At 35.4% G+C, this 25,070-nt stretch overlaps 1 protein-coding gene across 1 annotated transcript in view; it reads right to left on the bottom strand.

Moving 5' to 3' along the window:
- LOC150097139 (uncharacterized) overlaps positions 1–25,070 on the bottom strand; it is a 45,157-nt gene that overhangs the window by 7,309 nt on the left and 12,778 nt on the right. Inside the window, exon 2 of the mRNA XM_090407321.1 lies at positions 6,389–6,553. Within this exon, the coding sequence (XP_090263447.1) occupies positions 6,389–6,553 (165 nt within the window). The remainder of the gene's footprint in view (positions 1–6,388; positions 6,554–25,070) is intronic.

Here is a 25,070-nt window from a genome sequence, read left to right on the forward strand (position 1 = left end):
ATCAGTAAAAAAATTATAACATTATTATAATTAGTTTAAAATTCTTGTCAGAATTGCGCAGTCCTACGAGTCGATAATTGTTTGAGCGGCAAATATAAATCCATAGCTTCGTCAGAACAGAAGACATTCTGCTATGTATATTTATTGAAGTTAACATTCTTCGAAAAAATATTCCCATTCCTGTTAATTAACCACCTAGCTAAGTGGTGTAAAAATTAGTCTTTTGTAAATTAAATAAACGTGCCAATAAAACGTTCGTGAAAAAATATCTCCGAAATTCCAAAGAAAAAAAATTGTCAGCTTATTGTGTATGTATCCGTAAGTATCATATGATGAAATGGCAGACTCTGGGGGACAGAAAATCATATTTATTCTTCTTTTCAACGTTGTCGACAAATAGAATTAATCATTAAAATAAGACACCAGAAGGCAATAAATGGAGCTCTTGGTATCAACTTACTGTTGTATTTAAGTTATTGCCCTAGAGGTTTAAGGCTATGAATGTGATAATGATGGGCTCATTTACCAGTGTACACTGAACCAGATTTTAAAAATTCGTAAGCTTCTCTTCTTTTGACGGGTATGTCATAAAAAGAAACATGCGACCTGACCTAGGAAGTGACAGCAAGAACGACATATGATATCCATGAAGAAACACAACCAGAAAGTACGAAATTAGCTCAGTGTTTTTAAAACTACGGATATATTGGTAGGCTTGGGCGGCCGAGCGGATAGTGTTTCCATTTTCCTCCCTCCCCAGAAGTTGTGGGTCTGAATTCCCAACTGTAGTGTAGTATGGATGTTTACTGCCTTTATTTTAACGTGCAGCTGTTCGCAAGATGTGCAGCGGGGAAAAGTTGTGCAGTTAAACACAGAAATATTTAATTAAACACTTAAAGTATATTTTATACAAACGTATACAAATAAATATGTAATTAGAATAAAATAATTTTTTTTTTGTCTTAGTTTGTTCATTTTTCTTGTCATCTTATTTGAAAATTTCTTTGTACCATGCTTGCTCTTTGGCTGTTCTAGTTTCTTTAGTTGATGAGCCTGTTTATTTACAGCAATGAAACATTACGCCCTTCGATTTTAAACGACTCCGAGTTCGATTCTCATCGTGATGAGAGGAATCTTTATATAGGCTTTTTCAACTGAAGATGAATTAGCCGATCTTATCTTATTACGAAAGTAGCATCCCCCATCCTCCAGAAAATTTAAAATTTCATCCCGCATACAGGCTAATCGTCCAGAGAACACAATTTACGGACAAAAAAAGCACTATTAAATGGGAGTGAGATGGTGTTCTGTGTAGATGGAGAATTAAGTGGTTTAAGTTGTGTGGATAAAGTGCCTTCCAGCGTTGAGTCCTTGGACTCCTTTGAGGTGTTACGCAACAACAATAATAACAATAATAATAGTCATCATCATCATGCGTATCAAGGATTTAGGCCTAGCATGGCCTGTTCCGGCCTTAGAAGTCATCGTTGAATCATTTAAGAGGACGTCCTGGTTTTCTTTTCGCTAATGGCTTGTACTTTAAGGCTTGTTTTGGTAATCTTTCTGTTTTCATTCTTTGAACGTGTTCCATCCATTTATGTTTATATTTTTTAATTTTTTCAATTACTGGTTCTTGGTTTAATTCTTTCATAATTTCTTCGTTTCTTTTGTGACCGAATAGGGTATACTTTGCAGTTTTTCTCATAAACTTCATTTCTGCTGTTGTTAATCTTTGTTTGTCTTTTTGTTTTATTGTCCAGATTTCGCTTCCATACATTAAGACTGGTAGGGCTAATGTATTGTATACCTTTAGTCTGGTTTGCTTTTGAACTAGGTTTGGTTTAAATATAGAGTTAATTACACCTGTTATAATAATAACTATTATAGCTTTTTGATATAGTTGTTGGGAAATGTCTGTCCAGTCGAACAAAATTGAAAGGGAAAGATACGCCCTTTGCAAGTACCGCTAGAGGTCGCTTTTAATGGATTTTATCAAATTTAGAATATAGTAATTTCTTACATAGTTTAAGAATCTTTGGAAAGAAGAAAAGAGAACGAATTTAGTGGAAATGTTCGAAACAAGCATTGCTATGGGCTCGCCTTCAAGTTTGTAAAATGTTTTATTAATATTAATAATAATAATTTATACCCATATATAGTTGTATTTTTTTTTAGAATTTCTTAACGTAAAATTATTGGAAAGATTATTTTCATTTTCAATATACAGCGTTGATGAAAAATATCAAAGTATGTTTAATTTAAGGAGGAATTACGAAAATAGATTTCATCAAGGTTTGTGTCGAAGTAAGGGTTAGAAAATAAAGTTTTAATTTCCTAAATTTTCCAGCAACTCTTAAAGAAATTGTTTTAAACTCTTTTAAACAAAGCGAGAAGGCCTCGCTGATTAGTTATAATTAACAGTGAGCTACGCGTGCAGAAAGCTTCAAAGAGACCGAAGCAAATTTACTAATTAAATAGAATTTAATTTTGGACAACATTTAAATGTTTTTAAGGAAAGAACTGTAGGCTGTTGACTTACATACAAACACGAAAACATACCCATCTGGTGACTTATTTAGCTAGTAATATGAACAAGAAAGAAACAAACAAACATTAGAACATTTCAAGTAACTCGCATCCCATTCGTTTCGTTCAAGCTTCCTGTGCGACATTGTCACCATGCAACAAATCAAGTTCCTAAACTGCTGTGTGCTCGCGAATAAACTAATCTTCTTGAAAGGCAGAGAGTACTTTATCAAATTACGAGCAGAGCACTAGAGCACAGAGTAAGTAAAATTGTGGTTGTAGAATCTCTACTAGTAGCTTATGGGAACGAATTTAGTTTTACAGTCGTGAAAAAACAAATACAATAAAAAGGGGGAAATAAAAAAAACTAGACGTCTTTCAAGAGTGTGTAAAAAAAAAAAAAAAAATCTACTTTATAGAATTATAAAAGAGCGTTTTTTTAAAAAAATATTAATTGGATCATGGTATGGCGGATGTTTGCTTAAATACTATATAATTTCAAAATTACCAGTTCTATTGATAAATTCGTAATTTTCATTCGTAAGTTAAAAGTCTTATTTTGATGAAAAGTATTAATTTTATTAATGAGTTACACTCAGAAAAAAAAAAAAAAAGAGAGAAGAAAATATGCACTGTCTAAAAGCTAAGGTTGTATTTCATAAATAACTGAAAAATTCTTGTTTAGTTATTATTGACGACAGCATCTGTTTGAAATAAATTAAATACTTTTTTTAAACTAAAATAAAAAGTCAAACGTCTTCATTTCGGCGATGCAAAATGAAATAATGCTAGATTTAATATCCACTTGATTTATATAATAAATTAAATACATTTCGTATCGATATGCTGAACTTGTTATTTCCACATTTGGGAAATCCAAAGTAATTAAACATCCAGTACATTTTAAGCAGATATAAAGTTTGCTTAAAGATTAATGGAAATTGTACAGTTTAAACCAAAATTAAAATGACTCGACAGATGTGTCTATCGGAAATTGAAAGCCAAAAGTTTTCCTAATGTTGACCGAATTAAACAAATTGTCATGCGAAAGCGGTGAAAAATACGAAGCAAAATTAAAAACAAAAATGCCACTCATTATTCTCTCCCACTCAAATGATCTATATATTAATTATATATTAATACTATTTGTCTAAATAGTATTAATATATAATTAAAACAATAATTATAATAAACAATGATAGTTGATACTTTTATTATAATTATTCTTTTAAAAAACATATCGTTCTGTTTTAGTGCGTTATCACTTTTCTAGCGTCATTTTTTATACTATTAACGTATTTGCAGTTTAAAAGAAGTGAAAATTATTGGTAATAAAGTATAAATATCGAGATATGAAGCTATCAAGAATTTTATAGGAGCCATTTTGCAGCGGTAGTAAATGAAACAAGGACAGTAGATTCTTTATCGATTTTTTTTCTTTTTCAGGAGAAGATTTTATATTCGAAGTGCTTCGCATGAATATCGACACATCAAAAATAACATATAAACAGGGCGAATGTTTCACTGATGGAACAGCGGGTCCATTAAATTGCATTGCTATTCAGCGCAGTACATATAAAAACGGCAATTTTTGCCATAAAGACCAAATAACTTGCATGTATCAATATTCCACTTACAGATATGTATAAAAAAAGTTTTAGTTGCTGGAAACGATATGTGATATCGTATACAGTATGCCAAATAATTTAATGCATCAGAGACGAAAGAAGATTCGAAGTATGTCTCGATACGAACGCTTTATTTCATCCGGAAGTAATTAAATTTAAGAGCAGAGAAAGCGCTTTAGGTACAATCCAATACAGTAAGTACTTTCTGTAAATATTTATATTCCTTTATTGAAGAAAGGCGATGCAAGAGAGTGCGAAAATTACAGAACAATAGCACTGATTTCTCATGCAAGTAAAGTCTTATTTAAGATCATTCAGAAAAGACTGGAACCATTCATGAAGAGAGAAATGCCAGATGAACAGGCAGGATTTCATAAAGGCAGAGGAACAAGAGATCAAATCGCCAATGTGAGATGGATAATAGTAGGAGCATAGGAATATCAAAAGAATGTCTACCTTTGTTTCCTTGACTATAGCAAGGCTTTTGACTGTAGATCATGTGAAACTGTGGAATATGTTAAGAACAATGGAAGTACCAGAGCATTTCATTATCCTTCTGAGGAATCTTTATTCTGAACAAGAAGCTACTGTCCGAACAGATCTTGGAGAAACTGAGTATTTCACATTAGGTAAAGGGGTGCGACAAAGATGTATTTTATCGCCGTACCTGTTTAACTTGTACAGCGAATACATTTTAAGAATGGCAGGGCTGGAGGAGTCTTCAGTTGGAATTAAAATTGGCGGAAGAAATATTAATAATTTGAGGTATGCCGATGATACCACCTTGCTAGCAGAATGAAAAGAAGATTTGGAGGAACTTGTTATGAAAGATAAAGAAGAAAGTGCTAAATATGGTCTTAAACTTAACCTAAAAAAGACAAACGTTATGGCAACCTGTGAACTTAATGATTTTGAAGTAGATGGGGAGAAAATGAAAGCAGTTAACAATTTTGTCTCCTAGGTTCCCGAATTGATAAAGTTGGTTATTGTACTGAAGAACCAACTTTATCAATTTGAAAGAAAGAGAGCAATGACAAATTTAAGCAAGATCTTTAAAGATAAAGATATTAGCCTCGGAACAAAAATCAGAATCGTGAAAGCAATGGTATTCCCTGTAGTACTGTATGGATGTGAAAGTTGGACCCTGAGAAAGAGTGAAAGAAGGAAGATAGATGCATTTGAATTATGGGTTTGGAGACGCTTACTAAGAATACCATGGACTGCAAAGCAAACCAATAAATCAGTGATAAACAGAATAAAGCCAGATTGCTCCCTCGAAGCTATGATCATCAAGCAAAAATTGTCATACTTCGGACATATTATGCGAGCAAATGACAGTCTGGAGAAGATGATGATGCTTGCTAAAGTTGATGGAAGCAGAAGACCATTCCATCCACCAATTAAATCGGTGGATGGAATTAAAGAAGCAACTGGAGTGCGCTTGGAAATTCTGAAAGACATGGTCAGGGACAGATCTGAATGGAGAATGTATGTTCATAGGATCACCAAGAGTCGAAAACGACTCGATGGAACATAACAAATATGTTATTAAAAGAAAGATTACAATAAAGTGGATCGTATTTTAAAGTATTTGAATATATTAATAAATACAAACACACTGAAATTGATTACATCTAAATAAAATATCGATATTATGATGTCATATTTTGATAAGCTCGTTGGATAGACCTAATTTTAAAGATTTCGTCCTATGTTGATCGTTAATGTTATTTTCATGGAAATCTTTCCCTTCAAGTAGCTGAAAGGGAAAAAAAACTCACTTTGAGACTGATATTCAATACACATCACCCATTGCTTGAAGTGGCTTCCACTTAAAGCGATGTTATTTGAATATATTCACTTTTGTACTCTTCACTTTAATCCATCAATACCATAATTGGATCCCTTAGTTTAAAAGCATTGTCTTCGGAATGGAAAATTGTGCTTCAAACAGAAAATTGAAATATATCTTCATGGATTACCGCAACTCCATCAATAAATTACGAACTAAGGGACAGGAATGTGTGATGGGGATAGTGATCAAATACCAACGTATGTTTACTAATCCTAAACGGGCTTCATTTGCAGACACCTTTTTGTGCACAAAAAAGTACTGATAAAGCAAACTGACGCTTACACGTAAAATGATTTCATTAAGTCACTACAATCTGTGTGTGTTCGCTTTTATTAACAAGCTGCTCTCTCCCAAAAGATATTAGAAATTCAATTAGTACCTGTGAAAGGATGCTGAAAACGTGGATATTGGGGAACCCGGGGTACGTACGGACGGTTTCCATCCTGGGTGGTCTCTCTCTGTCCGGAAGTTGGACACGGCGGAGCATCGCGAGAGGTCATCCGCCAAGCTATCCCACTTGCTGTAACGAGGACTATCCCGACACCTGCAAAAGAAAAGAAATAAAAGAAAATTAACGATTGCCTTCGAGCCCCCTCAGGGGTAATCAAATCGCGAATGCCACAAAGTGAGGTTTTTGCTTCGACCTCCTTTCTTTATACAAACAGAGCGCAGTCGGGTGAAATATTGATTGTGTGGTCTTTGCTAGCACGACACGGACGCGCGCGCGCGCGCGTGTGTATGTGTTTTCCTTCACAAGCGTATCATTTAAAGCTTTTCTTTATTTCTTTGTAAATTGTAACAATAATTTGATAGCTTTAAAAAAACTCGTAGTGCATTCAAAAAATTAAACGTAATTATTGATTGAAGCAATACAAATAAAGTACTTTAAGAAACATGAGTCACACAGTTTTCTCTAAACATATCTGACTAAAAGTTGTTCAGTCATGTCAGACAGAATCGTAACACAAAGATTACTGGTGTCGACAATGGCGTTACAGTACTACTGAAGTTTAGACAGAGAAAGGGCAGAATCGTCCCAGGATTGTTCACGTGGCATATATTGCACTAATTGAAGAGTAAAATATTTCGGAAGCCATTGTATACTTTCAAGATGGGAATGCACCATCTGACTAAACGCATCTCTTGTGCTTGAAGCGATAATGATCAACATAACTTGCGTCTCTGCTATGTATCTAGAACCAAGTATACAAGCTAAAAGTACTGTTTTCGTCATTGAAGAATTTGGTAGTTGTAATAATATAGACGGAGTTCCTGAGAAATTACCTCAGGCTTCTTGCAGACATCAATAGAGTGCATAGTGTATCGAAATCGGCCAACTCTGAATACATAAGTAGTCTGAGACACTACAACGTCGGCACCCTTAAAATAAACACAGGCTGTTTGACGCTTTTAAAAATAGTTGTCACGGTCTCCACCTTCGTGCCACACTATCTCCTTTGCCGTGTATGCACACACACGCATACTCCATTATGTCGCATAACAGATTTGTTATGTGACATCAGAGAAGATAAAAAGATTTTGTTCTGCGTTGTCCTTTTAAAAACGGTAGATGTAAATCAGACAAACGATTCCAGTAAGTTCCCACCACTCCTGTTCCGCCGAACCCTAATTACTAGTAAGAGTTGAAGTACGTGGATGGATTTTTAACCACTTATCTCTCTCTCTCCCCACCCCACAGCCCTGCACGTCTCCCCCCCAGGGTGTTTGCAACAAGGAGACCGTTATCAGCACACACCTGACGAGGAGTTCCTCTTTGGAAAACCGCCCCGGTGGGAAGAGAGAAAGCCACGACCAATTAGCTTGCTGGTAAACTAAATGGGAACATTATGGTGCTTTCTACTGATCTCGGCAATTGACTGCGCAACGATCAACGGTTACGGCCTTGTTTATGGCCTCCACAATTTTATGGCAGATCGTTATTAGTGCTTGCGTTCTTCCCACACTGCGACTGGCTCTCTGCTTTCTCACTAACTGCCAGCAATATAATGTTGCGTTCAATCAGCACTGACTGGAATTTTACACTCTAAACGACAAACGAAGCTGCAGACTTTATTTCTTTAATCCCTTCTGGCTGACGTTAGTACATCTGTTCTATGCGAGTACCCTTACTATAAAACGCTAAATATAAAAGGAGTGAATGACTCGAAAGCGAATCGCTTTCATGATTATTGTAATACGGACCTCACGACAAAACTCAAGACGAATTCTGACTGCACCGCCATCTACAGTAAAATTAAAACTACGCATCACACGTAGCGATGGATATTTCTCAAAATATTTATGCTTTTCATTGTTTTTATGTCACCAAATGCTTCGTTTGGTAACAAATAACTTTTGTGCTGTTATTTGATCGACAACAGAATGCCAGATTGACTAATAGAACTGTTCACAGTTAAAATCGTTAAGTTCAACAAATATTAGAACATTTAAAATGTTATTTTAAATGTTTAAAATTATTGTTTTAAATATTTAAAAATATTATTTTAAATATTTAATTTAAAATAATTTAACACATGTTTAAATTACCATATTTTATTTAACGAATATTTAAAATACAGTTAGATGTTAATTTACAAACATATATAACTATATATATATAACAGTTAATATATTATATGCATTTGTACTGTTATATTACTATCTGCTGAGACGTATGTATTTGTACCGTTATTTTACTCTTCCGTAACTCAATTGATTTCGACAATTCTCTTTGGTTAAAAAGACCTGATTTCGAATCCCTAGGCGGGATTCGAACTCAGGTCTATCATTCCCGGAAACAGGTTTATAATTCCGAAATCAGTCAGGAGAACACACGCAATTTACATACGTACAAAGGCATAAAGTTAACCTTAACCTAGAATTATGGTTATGAAATCCAAGGATTCTTGGATGGTTGTGGATGGGCCTGTTAAAACCATTGATGACGATAAGCCTGATTTTTGGTGATGGCAGAAAACAGTTAATTACATTTCCATAGCACACTTACTTAGTAGCAACTATATTCCTTTGTGGGAAGGACCTTGGTTCGATTTTCGTCGTAGTAAGATAAACTATTATGAAAACGGAAGGGAAGTTTTTCTGTCGGAACTTTTTCATCCTAATATTAGGATGAAAAATTATGAAAAAAGAATTAAGAAAAAAGGAATTATGAAAATACAAAGCAGGTCGGAATTCTGATGCTCGATAGCCAAGGACGAACTATACTTGTCAACCTCATTTAGTGCAATGAGTTGATAAACCCTCTTCAGTTCTATTTGTTCTTCATCACTCAAACCCACCGAAGCGAGTTTAATTGAATACCTGTCCAGACCGAATCTTATAAAAACTCAATCCTCGGTGGCAATGATGTTTCCGCTTAATTTCCGTGGCCGATAAAGGTTGACTCACCTGAATTTTGTACGACGATGAAAAGAAATGGAGAATATTTATTTGATGCATTCTAGAACTCTTATATGGATTTATCAATATTGCCGTGTGTGTGTGTGTGTGTGAGAGAGAGAGAGAGAGAGAGAGAGAGCGTTTCATTCATTGCGTCATTCGAACGCAGTGATGGATGTCCGAAATGACCTTTCCGTTTATCACCGACACTTCCTGCTTCTTCCAACTGTGTAATAAAACGGTAAATGCCATCTCCAGAAGGTATGTCACGAAATAAGCACCACCTTTTCCTTCTACAAAGACGGAGAAATTTCACTTGAATTGATTTTTTTTTTTTTTGAAGAAGTTATGTTTGACTAGCAGCAGCTTTGTCGATCGTTTTGCGTATCATTTCCAATTTTAATAGTAACAATGCATATGACAGGTTGATCTAGTACTGTGTGGTTATTACTGAGTTAAATTAATGTACCTTTTCATAAATTCAGAAAGGGAAAAAAAAAAAAAGTTTCTCCTAATAACAAGTCACTAGTTGCGACTCATGTTTTAGTAGATTTTGAGAGATAGTGTACTATAGACACCATTTCCCGTGAAATTACTATGAAAAAGTGCCTTCGTAGCATTTTGGTTAGAAAGACCTGGATTCGCTTCCCGTCGCAATAATACTAGAGAAAGCTCTTACAGGGACTTTCCAACTCACGGTGAATCAGCTGGTTTCATACAGACGTGGCAGAGCTTTTTCCTCCCGGAAAATTGGAATTTTCATCCATCAATCGTGAACGCACAGGATAAAGTACCTGACATTGTCGGTCAGCTCAGCAAGAGGAGTGGATTTACGCGTTGTGTGTATGTGCGTGCGCGCCCGTTAGCCAAAAGATAATTAACATGGCGAAGGAACGAAAGAGGAACCATCCAAGGATCTATGAGGAAAAATATATTAATCGTACGTCACTGGATTGGTGACAGGGCAAATTGCAAGACGCTTCCACGAATTTCAGGAAGACAAGTTTTCTTGTACTGTTTCTGTGGATACAGTCCGCTCGGTTAGCCTACTGGCTTTGCGCTTCACAACCATATGCCTGGGGAAGGAGTGTCCTAGGTTCGATTCCCTTCGACGACGTAAGAAGCTTAAGGATCTTCTTCAGCCATAGCCAAGTTAGCCGGTCTTGGGCATTGACAGCAGGGTTTTTTCTGCCAGTTTATCTGGGGTTTTTCATCCCGCAAGCAGGCAAATCCACCCCGTGAACGCACATGGATTACAGTCATAAATACTTAGAGGCATAATGCTGATCATCTTATCCTCGTATTTCGGTTACGAAATCCAAGCATGCTTGGAAGGGTGTGTGGGCATTTAAAGGCCTGTTAAAGCCACTGAATAAGATAATATAAGTTTCTGTGGATACAATACCCCAGGTGACGTCAGTGCCATGAAGACATAAGACGTCACCTGGGGTTGTATTCTAAGGTGTCTTTGAAATATGAGTGCTGGATACGAGGTCTTTTTAGATAAAAAGAAAATGCTTGCAAATCAAGATTCGCACCGCTACTTTGTGGCACACTGTTAAAGATATTAATAATGTTACTACAGTGTTAATAGTAAAGATATTTTTTTGTTTTGTACAATATCCGGTAAGTTAGTAGGAAATTAATCAGGTTCTTCCGGCTTCTCTTCATCAGTAGGGTAACTTTTCTGATTTCTGTATTAATTGTATTGAACACTTTTCAACAAACAAACAAATAAAACAGGAAGGTTACGCTGTACAACATATACATTCATAGGTTTTACCCATCTCTGATGCTGGACATTGAAAATTATTATTTCCAAATGACTAGAAGAATCGATTTACTAGAGAGAAAGTTAGCGAAAATCATAAACTATTATTATTACAACTACATGTGCCTCATCTCAGTTTTAATTCCACAGAATAAAACGCCATTTAAAAGCGTTTATAAGTATATAGGAGCACAAACAACAAAAGAACAAGTTAGCAACTTAATTATTCGAAGAAAAAAGACAATTAATGAACGTGTCCTCAGCTAATTTGTTCCAATTAACATTCAGTTAATCAACCACTAGATAACAACATTGTAATCTTTGCATAAGAATTTAAATACAATTACAAGGGTGAGAAATGTTTCCAGATCGGCTTGGCTTTCCAGCAGGTGGCAAAGCTATAAATAACAAATAATTGCAGACAGCTCGTTTGGCTAATTTATGTTTATCAGACTAATAAATGACATTTTATCTTGTCGTTTACTGAACGGATATTATCCTAATTACGTTAACATGAAATTTATTTTTCTTCTAGTTCATATTATTGGTTCGTATTTTGTGTTTTTACTTGCAACGCATGATTAATAGGCAAAATAATTAATGTGTGTTGTTATTTTAGTTCCTTTTTTGTTCATTTGACCTTTCTTTGTCGTTCTAGATCGTCCATCCAAACGCACGAAAATTATTCCCAGAACTCTGGTGAGGTCGAATTTTACTCAAATCTGATATATTTGGAATCATTACAAAAACTGAAATTTTCGTAAGAATTCCATTCTAGTTTTTGTTCCATTTTCGGAGCAAATAATGTAGTGTATAATTTCGATAAAACAAATCTGTCGAAATTATATACTGTGATAGCTGGATGGCTTAAATCAAACAATTTGCTATGGTCAATTAGGCAAAACAAGATTATATATCTATAGTACCAAAAATTCAAGTTCAAAATTCAGTGGTAATCAGTAATTTAATATTGTCTTGTATATAAAGAGTTAAAAGAGGCATTTAATTTAAGATATTAAAAGAAAGACAAATACCAAATATCCTAAAAGCTATCATAAGTATATATAAAAATAATCAAATACAAATAACATTAAATCATGAGCTATCATATATGAAAGAGATAAACCAAGGAGTCCGACAGAGATGTCCCTTTTAAGCAACTCTTTTTAAAATTTATCTAAATAAAATAATAACAAAATGGAATAAAAATTTCCATCAAGGTATTAAACTTTCTCCTACTGTGAACTTAAAGAACTTAAACACTCTCCTTTTTGCCGACGACTAAATAAAATTACAAATTCTGAAGATAACATACAGAAAGCTATTTTAGATCTAAATGAGATAGCCAAACATTATGGTATGATAATATCACCAGAAAAATCAAAAAGTATGGCCTTTAAAGGACAAGATCCAGCAAGAACTAAGATAGTAATAGATAACAAGATCTTAAAACAGGTGAATCATTTAACTACCTAGGATGTATGATCACATATGAAAAAGATATAAACGTAAAAATTGCAAAATATTTAAAAATAACAGGTGTAATTAACTCTATATATTTAAACCAAACCTAGTTCAAAAACAAACCAGGCTAAAAGTATACAATACATTAGCCTTACCGGTCTTAATGTATGGAAGCGAAATCTGGACAATAAAACAAAAAGACAAACAAAGATTAACAACAGCAAAAATGAAGTTTATGAGAAAAACTGCAAAGTATACCCTATTTGATCACAAAAGAAACGAAGAAATTATGAAAGAATTAAACCAAGAACCAGTAATTGAAAAAATTAAAAAATATAAACATAGATGGATGGAACACGTTCAAAGAATGAAAACAGAAAGATTACCAAAACAAGCCTTAAAGTACAAGCCATTAGCGAAAAGAAAACCAGGACGTCCTCTTAAACGATTCAACGATGACTTCTAAGGCCGGAACAGGCCATGCTAGGCCTAAATCCTTGATAAGTATGATGATGATGTTCTGTATATAAACAATTTTAAAATATGTTAACCCTAAAGCCATCAATTTGGAATGGATATGGTATAGGAAAATATTGTTTGTTGTTAAACTACTCCTAGTTCAGGATGGCATGTGGAAAGCTTTCTAATAAATCTTTTTTCTTTTTAAATAATTCCGCTCTTGTTTTGGCCAAATTAAATGTCATGTTTTGGATCATATTTTTATTATCATATATGTATTAGCATAGGAAATATAAAATCACTATAAGTAGGTCATTTTAATGGCAAAATTATATGAAAGAAACTTATGCCTACAGTACATATCGCCAAAAGTCGCTGTATGTTCAAGTATTGCGATAATGAATGGTATAAAATCACTATACAAGAATGCGATTACAAATTGTTTTATTATCATCATCATCAGATCTCCATGAAGTCAAAAGACCCATCACGAGAGGTCCCACTATCACACATTTAGATACTAAAAATCTTCACTTGGATGTTCAGCAGTAAATATACAAAATCAACTAAGTCAAAAGAATTTAATTCTTTGCTTAGTTCCAAGATGAAGAAATATCTAACATTTGTTGAGGAAAATTACTGTTCATTTGAAAAAAAAAAAAAACCTAAGAAAATTCCGAAGTAAAGAAGCCTTCTTATAAATAATGGTCAAGTTGTTTCCAAAGAAAAATTTCTTTAGATTATTTCAAACTACGATATTCGAATTCAAATTCTGTTTGTTTTCATCTGAAAACGAATGCAATACACTGCTATCCAGAATTTACACTTATTCGATTTTAGCATTGAATTCATTTTCAAGGAGCATCAAGGCATAATGCGTAAAGCAAGCGACGTATTGAAAATATTTTGCCGGTTTTAATTTGAAAAGGAGAAAATAGAGTTCGAGAGTTTGCTCTTAACAATAAACGTAACACGTGTTCATCGCCGACATTTTTTTTTAACGTCAATCCCACCCACGAAATGCTGAACACCTGTACTTTGGGTGGGCCAAACGTAAGCCGGAAACTGCTCCGTAAAGCAAATTTTTTAACCCCCTAAGGTGTCCATTAATCAAGGTGGTAGTGTCACATTTACCAATGAAAATCATCTACCACCCTTTTTTTAATTGTTTTTTTAAGTAATTGACGGGAATACGTTTTCACGCTACACCAGAACTCCAATCGACAGCTTGTGTGTGGTAAAATAAAGGTGTTATGCGTAATTAAATTAAGTTTAATTAAGTGAATTAAATTAATTAAAAGATGAAATGTACAAGTATTTACACGTAAAGCAATCATTATTGTCTTTTAGTAGTAATAATAATTTAAAAAAAAAATAAAAAAACAGCAATCAAATAGCAATCTTGACGATTTTACATTTCAAAATTTAAAGGTCATACTATAATTTCGATTGGTCTGTATTTGAACATATAAGACCTTGCCAGAATAATTCAAAGGGATTATCTTTATAGAATTGTAAAATAAATAATGTAAAATACAAATCTAAAATTCACTGTTTGTGGGATTGTAAGGAAATACGAATTCAAGAAAATTTTCTTTATTTTATATGTCAAAAGGCAGTATCTTTATTGAGCTCGTTTACGGAAGGAAGATAGATTTTACTTCTCATTTTGAATTTATCTTTGAGGGACAACGGAAATCCAAAGAACTCTAAAGTATGACAGTTGAAACGATATTCCTATTCAGCAAAATAAAACTTTGACGTTACGAAGGTAGAAAGGAGGAAGCAGTTTACCCCATGGGCGCCATGCCAGGGGCTACCAATTTAGCTACCGAAAGTTAACTCTTTTTTTTTTTTTTTTACATTGGGTCTTCACAGAGGATACTAATTCGCAATAAACAGAGAGGATGATAGTTGGTTATTATATTTCTAGTTTTAGATTTGTTCATAAGAAAAAGATTTTTTCATTTTACTCGCGAATTTGTGTGATATTCGGGCAATAAGGCCCGAGTAATAACAAAAATGATACTTTAATAAAAATCATTAGTAGGACCTACGTCAGTACATCTTTGTGCTAATTGATTCAGTATCAGCGAATGTAAGTAGGTCAACTAGTAGATCTTAGTAGAGTAGAGTTAGTTATAAGAGTTCTTTTTTTTACAAAGGAAAAAAAAAGCAATGTAGTGTATCCCATTTTTAAACTTGTTCATTAATTACTGAGGAGCACATTTGCAAATTTAACAAAGCAAAAAAAAAAAAAAAAAAAAAAGACTGAATAAATTAAAGGAAAATTCCAGAATAGGAAGTAATCACCTGACTATGTTGAAATGGCTGATAAATTTTTTCAAGCTCATAAAATACGGGAATTCAAAGATTTACTTTTACCCCCCCCCCCCCCCCATGGAAATGTAACAGAGAAATATATAACTCGCTTCTACTAGGATATTTGCTTAACGGAGAAAATGTACCCGAGTAAGTTGATCTCCCTGCTCGCTAGCGGAAATGAAAGTGAAAAAAGTAATCAAAGTCGTACTTAGAAAGAATTCAAGTAAGAAATTTCGTGATGTAATCAGAAGAAAAAAAAGATTCTGATTGTTCTGGGAATCCTCAAATGACGACAGTATTTTTTTTTTAATTTATTTTTAATTCTGTGAGTTCAGCACACAAAATGAAAAATACGCAGAAAAGTATCTGTAATTAGTGTTATAATAATGTTAATCATAAGTTTCTTTCCACTTTTTATTTTTCAAATGACTTTTAAACCATTGATTTATACGTTATGCCATTTTTATTGTGCTAAAAAGGAATAATAAAAAATATAATTCTCCCTACATAATATTTGATCGTTTTTTGTTGATCATTGTTTTCTACCACTACAGATGCCTTGTGTAAAATAGATTCTTATCCCCCTCCCCCGCTACATCATCACGGTGTTTTCTCATTAAACACTGGCCTACAAAAGGCCCAACAAACTAGTAAAAATAAATAATGTTTGAGAATATATATTAGCACTTATAGAAGGGAGATGTTATCTAGGAATTGAAAGAGCATCGGGGCAACTGTCAAGACAATATTATATAATATTTACAATAAATACTTAAAATTATTTTATTTTTATAATTTTCAGTATTTTTATTCTTAAATCACTTATATAATAAACATAAAGTTTCCAATATACTTCGCAATTTGACTTGGCAATTTAAATGATTATTCGTTTATTGAAGAATAATCATTAATCCAAATCATAACACCAAAAATAATCCTCGGCTGTAATAATCGTAGGCATCCACAGGAAATCAAGCAGTGGAGCAGTAAATTAAGCATGGCAGTGGAATGGCGTCGTTAATTACTTTGACAGGACACTTACTGATATGGTTAAACTGCAGATGAAACGAAGACTTAATTATTATATTCTCTTAAGCGAGATTTATTAAGGCAATAGCGTACATTCATTCACAACTTGCCATGATTTATTCTCACTAGCTTAAATAAAAATAATATCAACAAAAAATAAACTATTTGGTGAAATTTGTTTCTTTCTTTCTTTTTTTTTTTTTTTTTTTTTATTAAACTGGCTACTCTGTTATGTATTAATTCTGCGCACGACGGGGTGCAAAAACCTAAGTATAAGTGTGTTCTATGGACAAGAGGTTAATATGGCAGATGGAATTTGTTGATGTTTTCTCGACCAACTGCAGGTTGCAGTCTTGTAAGGAAGACTTCTCTTGACAATAGAAGTAGCTGGGATAATAAGACGATCAAAAATTGGTTCTGTGGATTGAATCTGGAATATTAACAGATGCTTGCAATTGCACCGAAGAGTAAATGGGCTTGAAGTAAGTGGAGGAATGATGGAAGCTAGTTAGCATACTGTCATCAGTGAAATGGTGAATAAGACCGAATTAGTGAAAGAAGGTCATTTTTGTATTGGAGAAAAAAAAAGATTGGGTACGCTACATACGTCTAGGAGGATACTGCGGTGTTGGCGTCAGATTCTCCAAACTGTTCATTTGCTTATATCCAGGGATGGGCTATTCGAACTCTTGAGATTCTCTGTAGATCGGTTGTGGAAGATCCATCACTGATCATTGGGTTGGATTTGGTTGATGAAGATTCCTGTTGTCGACATTAATTATTAATGGAATGATACTTTGATGACTGACTTTTTCTTTTTTTTTTTTTTTTTTTGTATGGGCTGATTATAGGCTTGCTTCTATGTTGTAAGGTGAAAAATTCTAAAGACGATATTATTATTATTATTATTATTATTATTATTATTATTATTATGTGACACCTCCAGGGAGTCCAAAGACTCATCGAGGAAGAGTGTGCCAACAACATCAAACGATTTCTCCTTCCAACTACTAACTGCGCTCAAACTTGCTTAACTTTTTGCGAGTCATTAGTAGTAGAGGCCATGTTATATTACCATGTTATATTACCTTCGTCCAGGAGCTCAAAATCTGAGCACAACTGGGAAAGCGATCGGGGCCAGAAAATTTGTTAGCATGTGTTAATATATATTTTTTCACTTCCACGATAATTAAAAAAAATCTTTAAAATACATTCATGAAAACAATATGTTTGTATCCAAAGCATAACACAAAAACACACTCGGCAGTAACATGTAATCTACTGGGTAACTTAATTTATCAGCTAGAACCATTTTGCTCAGTGCCGACCATAACATCCGCTATAAAAAGAGCTAACATCTGTATGACGTCATACAATGTTTACAGCTTATGCAGTAAATGACACCATATAAGCGATGGTAAAATAGCAATCAGAAATGATGATTGGCCGTAGGAAGCGACCACACATCGTATTTCGTATCCAGGGTTCCCTAGAAAAGTCTGGGGTACGCGTGGGACGTCTTGTTATATATATTTATATTTACATAAAAAGTAAATGGCAAATTTTTACATCCAGTATCGGAAATAAGACGCCATAAATATTTTGTGCACGTGCAAATAGAACAAACTGTGATATAGTATTATTTCCAAGGCCTCCATGAAATCACAGCTCATCTTGTTATATTACCATATCTATCAGTGAAATTTATTCCTAAATTTTACTAATAAAAAAAAAAATAATAATAATAATAATAATAAATACGTAAGTCTTCTTGTGTATGTAACAGGATGTAACTTCATCGGAATTTTATTTACTTTATATTTTTTTTTGTTTTTTATTTTGTAAGCTTCATATTCCAGTTAAAATTTTGACAACCTATGTGCGACCTAAGAGCAACAGCTCGTCCAGGTTACGATATGCATAAAGTTACAAAAAGTTATGTAATGCATTATCATTATACACACACATGTACATTCATATAATATACATATTATATATTATTATAATATAATAACATAATAAAATCGCAGGAGATATGCTAATATGCACAGAGAAAGTTGCATAACATTAATTAGGAACAATTCACACGAGACTGGATCTTTGAATACAAATATGCTAAAAACCAATAATTTATACAATTATTTTGAACAGAGCTTGCTCATTTCTGTGGGAAAATAAATATTCTTTTATTCGAGTTCTGTATTTGTTTGGGCTAGTTTCATTTCTTATTATTAAAGGTAATGTGTTGAATATTTTCGGCGCTAAATGAGTATAATGTTTGAGTATTGCTTCTTTATTTGCTTTAGGAACTAGATATTTTAGGCCCTTATGTCTATTAAGGAAAGCATCATGTTTGATATTTACGTATTCGTTGTCGTTTTTTATGAATAATTGACAGTTGACATATATGACTTAAGGAGTGAAGCGAAAAGCTTTTCATATTCCCCGTTGTCTGTTACGGTCACAGTGAGGGAAAGAAAATATTATGTTTGCTCGCCCAGAATGGGCATGGAGATTATACATCACTGAAGGAAGTTAAAATGGCTTTTGGTCTTTTGTGTTTGAAAGTATCCGTAGGCTCATAGGCTACAACTTGCTGAACTAGATCATTGGGATGAGTGGACGTCTTTAGGAATAATTTGCAGCTAAAGTTTGTAAAAAGGAGAATACATAAGGAATATTCGTATCTCGGTGAAATTGGTGATTTCTGACGAACCACGGGGCGTTTAGGATCATTCTCAAGCATTTGTTCTGAACCCGTTGCAATTTGATAATATCTGTAGTGGAGGTGTGGCTCCAGGCTGGAGAAGCATAAGTAACTATAGGACGAATCGTCAGCTGGCATAAAACCAGTTTGATTCTGATGTTTAGCTTGCTGCTTCTGTTTATTAGGGGATAGATCTGAGCGATGACTTTAGATGCCTTTATACATGTAGCCTTGATGTGTTGGTTAAAAGTTAATTTTTTGTCCAGGACAACACCTAAGTATTTTGTTTCCGTCTGCCAGGGAATTTTGGTGTTGAATAATAAGATGCCTCCTACAGGAGATATTGACCTTTTTGTGAAGAGAACAGCTGAACGTTTTAGGGGATTTACTTGCAGTCTCCATTTGGAGAACCATCTTTCTAATTTTAGAAGGTTTTCTTGAAGTTTTCTAGTAACGAAATGTGGTCGGAGAGATCTGACTAATAATGCTGTGTCATCTGCATACAGGGTCATGATCGATGACATTGGGTTGTGCGGGATATCAGACATGTATACAGAGAACAGCAATGGAGCCAGTAGTGATCCTTGTGCCACTCCGGCCAAGATGGGTCGTTGAGATGAGGTGGTAGTGCCGTTAATCTTGACTTGCATGGTCCTGTTTTGCAGCTAACTAAATGTGTCAATTTCATTGAGATACCAGCTGAGATAAATTTATGTAACAATCCAAAATGCCATATTTTGTCAAATGCTTTGGATAGGTCAAGGAAAACAGCTCCCGTGTATTGACGCCAGTTGTAGCTGGTAGTAATGTATTTCACTATTCTGTGGATTTGGTGAGTAGTACTGTGGTATTGCCGAAAACCGAACTGCTCTTTAGGAAGGATGTCTAGTTCATTTATTGAGGCTTGAAGACGTGCGAGGATGACCTTCTCCCCGTAATCTTGCCTAGGTTGGAGATGAGACTGATTGAGCGATAATTTTGAGGCAGGTGAAGATCCTTGCCTGGCTTATGTATAGGAATTACATCGGCCAGTTTCCAGGTGGAGGAAAATAGCGAAGGCTTAGGATTGCATTTATAATTATGGTCACTACTGCTTTTCGGGGCAGAAGTTTGATCACCCGATTAGTAATGCCGTCTGGCCCAGGAGCTTTTTTGTTCTTTAATTTTTTAATAATGTCATATATCTCAGCAGGTGATGTCGGTTCAATATGGTCATTGCTGGTGTCAGGAAGTTTGAGTGAGTGTCAGACCCTGCTGTGAATCTTTATATATGTGATCAAAGTCAAGGTTTTCATACGAAGGCCTGCATTGCTCCTCCAAATTGTTTGCTGTAACTTCTGCTTTGTTTATATCTCTGTGAGCAAGGCCCTGGTCAGAGAATATTGGGGGAGGGATCTGTCTTTGTTTCTGATATTTTTCAGTAGTCCCCAGATGGAGTGATTAGTAGGTGAAATAGAGGCTAACTTTTTTTCCCATACTTGGTCTCTACGAGCTTTGACTTCATCTCTTACTACCCCATTTAGTCTGTTTAGAGCTGTTTTATCTTGTAGTGCACACGTGTTACGGAATCTTTTCCTAGCTCTGTTTTTTTGTCTCTGATCAAGTTCATGATGTCTTTAGGCAAACGATCCGGCTTGCGGGCAGATTTTTAGGAGGTAGGAGGTAGCTACCGTTATAGCAGAATTAATTTATTGTGTGAGATTTGTAACTGCAGTCTCTACTTCTTCTTTTGTGCATATGTGAGGAACAGGTCCAATATAATCCTTGAGTGCTGTTGACAGTCTTTCCCATGCTATGTAGGAGTGAGAAGGAGGAGACAGGTATTCTTGTTTTCCCAGCTGTCGTAGAATTGGGTTGTGATCAGATGATAGTTCATCCATAGATATGATGCTGTATTGAAGTTTAATATCCTGCAGGATAGCTGTATCCAGGATGTCAGCAGTGCCAAACGTACTGAGATGAGTTGGTTCGGTGGGGCCTGCCACAACAGCGTTGCTTGATCCTAAGTAATCGGAAAGGATGCAACCATTCTTGTTGGTGGTTGTGCAATTCCATGCAGGGTGCTTAGAGTTCAGATCCCCAGCTACAATGGTGGGCTCTCTGACGCATAAGATGGCATTTAGGTTAGAGTGTAGTAGAGATTTTTGGGGAGGGTTGTAAGCTGAGTAGATTTTCAGTCTGAGTAGATTTTCTGCCAGCAGAGCTAGTGACTACTTCCACGCCTGTGATCTCAAGGTTAGTGGTTGAAGGGTTGCTCACAGAGTGGTGCTTAATGTAATTTTGAATGAAGATGGCAGTACCGCCGCCTCTGTAATCTATCATTTTAGTATAGGCGATAACCTCTTATTTTAGGATTGTCTGAGGGTCTTAAATGAGTTTCACTGATTAAAATAACATCTGGTTCATACCTATATGTGAAATCTCGGAGTTCCAGAATTTTGTTTTTGAGGCCATTTGCATTCCATGCAATGATCTGAAGAGATGCTGGAATGAGTTTGTTACCATTCGTTTATGAGAGCTGTGAGGATGACCTGTGTTTCACAAAGAAATCTTTTAGTGGAGGTTGCAGTAAGGTTTGGTAGGCTGAAATCTTGTAGCATGTTTGCTAGTGAGGCCGTAATAACAGCTGTTAGATTTTTAGGTGCTGTTGGTTGATTTTGTTCTGGTATTGGTCTATTTGTACGGGTCACATCGGCATAACTTCTTGTTTGCTTTTGGGTGTCTCTATTTTTGGAGGTCTCAGACTGTGGCTGCTGAGTCTTCGGTTTTGATGCCTGGGCCTCTGGTGTTCTTATACTGTAGGAGGAGGGCTGATTGACTGCCTCCATCCGTCTGTTCTTTGGGTGCTGAGTACATCCTTTGTAGTTCGCAGGATGAGGGCCATCGCAGTTGGCACATTTGGCCGAGGTGGTCCTCGGCTTTGTGCAGGTATTGGTTGGGTGGCTGTCCCCACATTTCAAACATCTATATTCTGCTCTGCATAGATTCTGGGCATGGCCAAACTTCTGGCACCTGTGGCACTGCCCAGAAGATGATCTTCTCCGGAGTGGTTCTGGTGTGACGATAAGTCCACAGACTGTTTTTAGGTTGTAGATATTTTTGTAAAGTTTATGAATCTCTTCTAGGACTAATGGCATGGGAGTCTTGTCTGCTTTGTACCTTCTGCTGACCTTGACTGGAGGCAAATCCTGAAAATTAAGGTCAGCAGCTATTTCTGCTGTGTCAATGTCTTCACAGACACCACGAAGGATCACTTTTTAATTTTTTTCCGAGCTGAGCGCAAAGGTATGATACTGGATGCCTCTATCGTCCAGTTCTTTGGTCAACCTTCTATAGTCTGTCACTGTTGCTGGCTGTATCTTTATGCCTTCATCCATGTTTTTGGCCTTAATGAAGCCAATGTGCAGATTGGACATTGTGGATCTTAAAGCTGCCCACTTCTGCTTTTCTCTAAGCATGATCGGAGGCACATTTTCTTCGGGAGAAACAGCTGCGTCCGAACCCTGAGCATCCTGTTCCATTTCGTTGTCTTTGTGCGGGTCTTCTGTTGTTCTTCGCTTTTTGCGTGCGTGCACTTCTACAAAGTCTGAAGGAGTAGAAGGCACCGATTCTAACTGATCTCTGCGACAACGTCTGTGACACTTTCCGGGGGAAACGTGTGGTAAAGATTCACTTTTCCGGGCCAGTTGTTAAGTAGTTCACCTAGTCTTATAAATTCTTTATATACCTCCTCGAATATTGTCTCATTTAGCTGTTTTTCCATGACTAATGCAGGACTCTGAATTTTTTGGCTCACTCGGTCCGTAATCCTCTCAACAGACATTATTCGTGTTATTATCACTATTTTATGGATAAGCATAAGATGATTAAAATGGCGAGATCTAAACTAGAGATTTTTTCACAATTCGCAATCCAACCTTTATGAATAATAGTACTCTATAAGCGTACAAATATCTAAGGGATAATATGTTTAGTATGGCGTATTTATTACGCATTGCAGTATCCTTGTATTTGTTTCTATTTAAGATTTGAATTACTTTATTCAGAGTCGAAACTAAAGGTTTCAGCGTAGTACAATAGATCCCTCCCCCAACTTAATTTATCCTATTGTAGTGTGCTTTGAATCCAGGCAGAATATAATATTTTTAGCATATTTAAATTTAATAATTTATTTAGGTAGTAAAGTCTGTTCAACATAATCCTTACATTATTTACGACATCGGTAATATGCAGTTTCCAGCTTAAATTACTATAAATTTTTAATTCCAAGTAAGTTATTACACTGACTTTTTCTATTTCTTTAGATTTCTTTATTTCTTCAGAACATGATCAGAGTATTTAGAATAATATATATAAGCCTTGTGAACTCAAGGAACAGGCTTGTACAAATATAATTTTCCGCACACAACTTCGTGTATTACAAAAATCCTACAATTAAAAATATTTAAGACTCTAAATGTAACGACCATTGACCATTGACGTTACTGACAGGATGGGTGAAGCACAAGTGCTTTTCATATTCCCCTTTATCTGTAATGAGAGTTATTTGGGAATGGGAGATTTGTGAGCAATTAAGCTCGCCCTCTGAGGGCAGTAGTGTTAGCTATGATCAGTTGAGAGAAGAATAGCCTTCGGTCTTTTGTGTTTGTAGTAATCAGTCTCATTGTAATTGACAGCTTGCACGATTAGTGGGTTTGAATGTGAACTTGACTTCACGAAGAATTTTTCTGCAAGATCACGAAGAAGGGAGGAGATGTATGGAATGCCGGTTTCTCGGTGAATCTGTGAATTTCTGACGAACCACGGTGCATCCAGGATCATCCTAAGGCATTTATTTTGGATTCTCTGCAATTTTGAAATGTTTGATCTTGAAGTGTGACTCCATGCTGGTGAGGCGTAGGTGATGACTGGACGTATTACCATCCGGTAAAGAAGCAATTTATTATGTAGGTTCAATTTGCTCTTGCGGTTGATCAATGGGTAGAGCTGAGCTATGACTTTGGAAGATTTGGAACAAACGAGATTGATGTGTTTGTTGAAAAGGAGTTTCTTATCCATCAATACTCCAAGATATTTGGTCTCTGAATGCCATGGGATCTTTTGACCAGAGAGCAGGATGTCTTCTTTGTTGCAGATCTTTCTTCTTGAAAACATCATGGCTGAGCTTTTGAGGGGGTTTACTTGAATTCTCCAGTTGGTGAACCAGTTTGCTAGCTCATTGATACTTCCTTGGAGTCTAGTGATTGCTAGGTGAGGGCTGAGCGATCTGGCCAGAATAGCGGTATCGTCGGCATAAAGAGCCGTAGTAGTTTTTGGGTTGAGAGGAACATCTGCCATGTAAGTTGTGAAAAGTATTGGGGCCAGAAGAGAACCTTGAGGTACTCCCGCCTGGATTCTGCGCCTTGAAGAAACAATTCCGTTGAGTTTTACTTGCATGTATCTTTCATTGATATATGAATATATGAGTTTCACTAGTTTAATTGGGATATTGTTTTCAATTAGTTTGAAGATAAGGCCTTGATGCCAGACCTTATCAAAAGCCTTGGCAACATCCAAAAATACAGCAGCAGTATGAAGGTGCCAGTTAAAACCATGAGTGATATGTTCTGTTAGTCGGTGAATTTGTTGCACCGTGTTGTGAGCTTTGCGAAACCCAAATTGTTCATTTGGGATTATTTTCTGTTGGTCCACTGCTGTTTGCAGTCTTGATAGGATGATCTTTTCTGTCACTTTGCCAAGACAGGAAAGAAGACTGATGGGCCTGTAGCTTTGGGGAAGTTGTGGGTTATTACCAGGTTTTTTCAGAGGTATAATGTCCGCGACTTTCCAATCAGAGGGAAAGTATTGGAATCTTAAGATGGAATTGGTAATATTAACTAGATGAATTATGGCTTTCCGTGGGAGTAG

This window comes from Typopeltis vanoorti, chromosome 17 (genome assembly GCF_054136105.1).
Source record: "Typopeltis vanoorti isolate ZY-2024b chromosome 17, IOZ_Tvanoo_1.0, whole genome shotgun sequence".
NCBI classification, from domain to species: domain Eukaryota; kingdom Metazoa; phylum Arthropoda; class Arachnida; order Uropygi; family Thelyphonidae; genus Typopeltis; species Typopeltis vanoorti.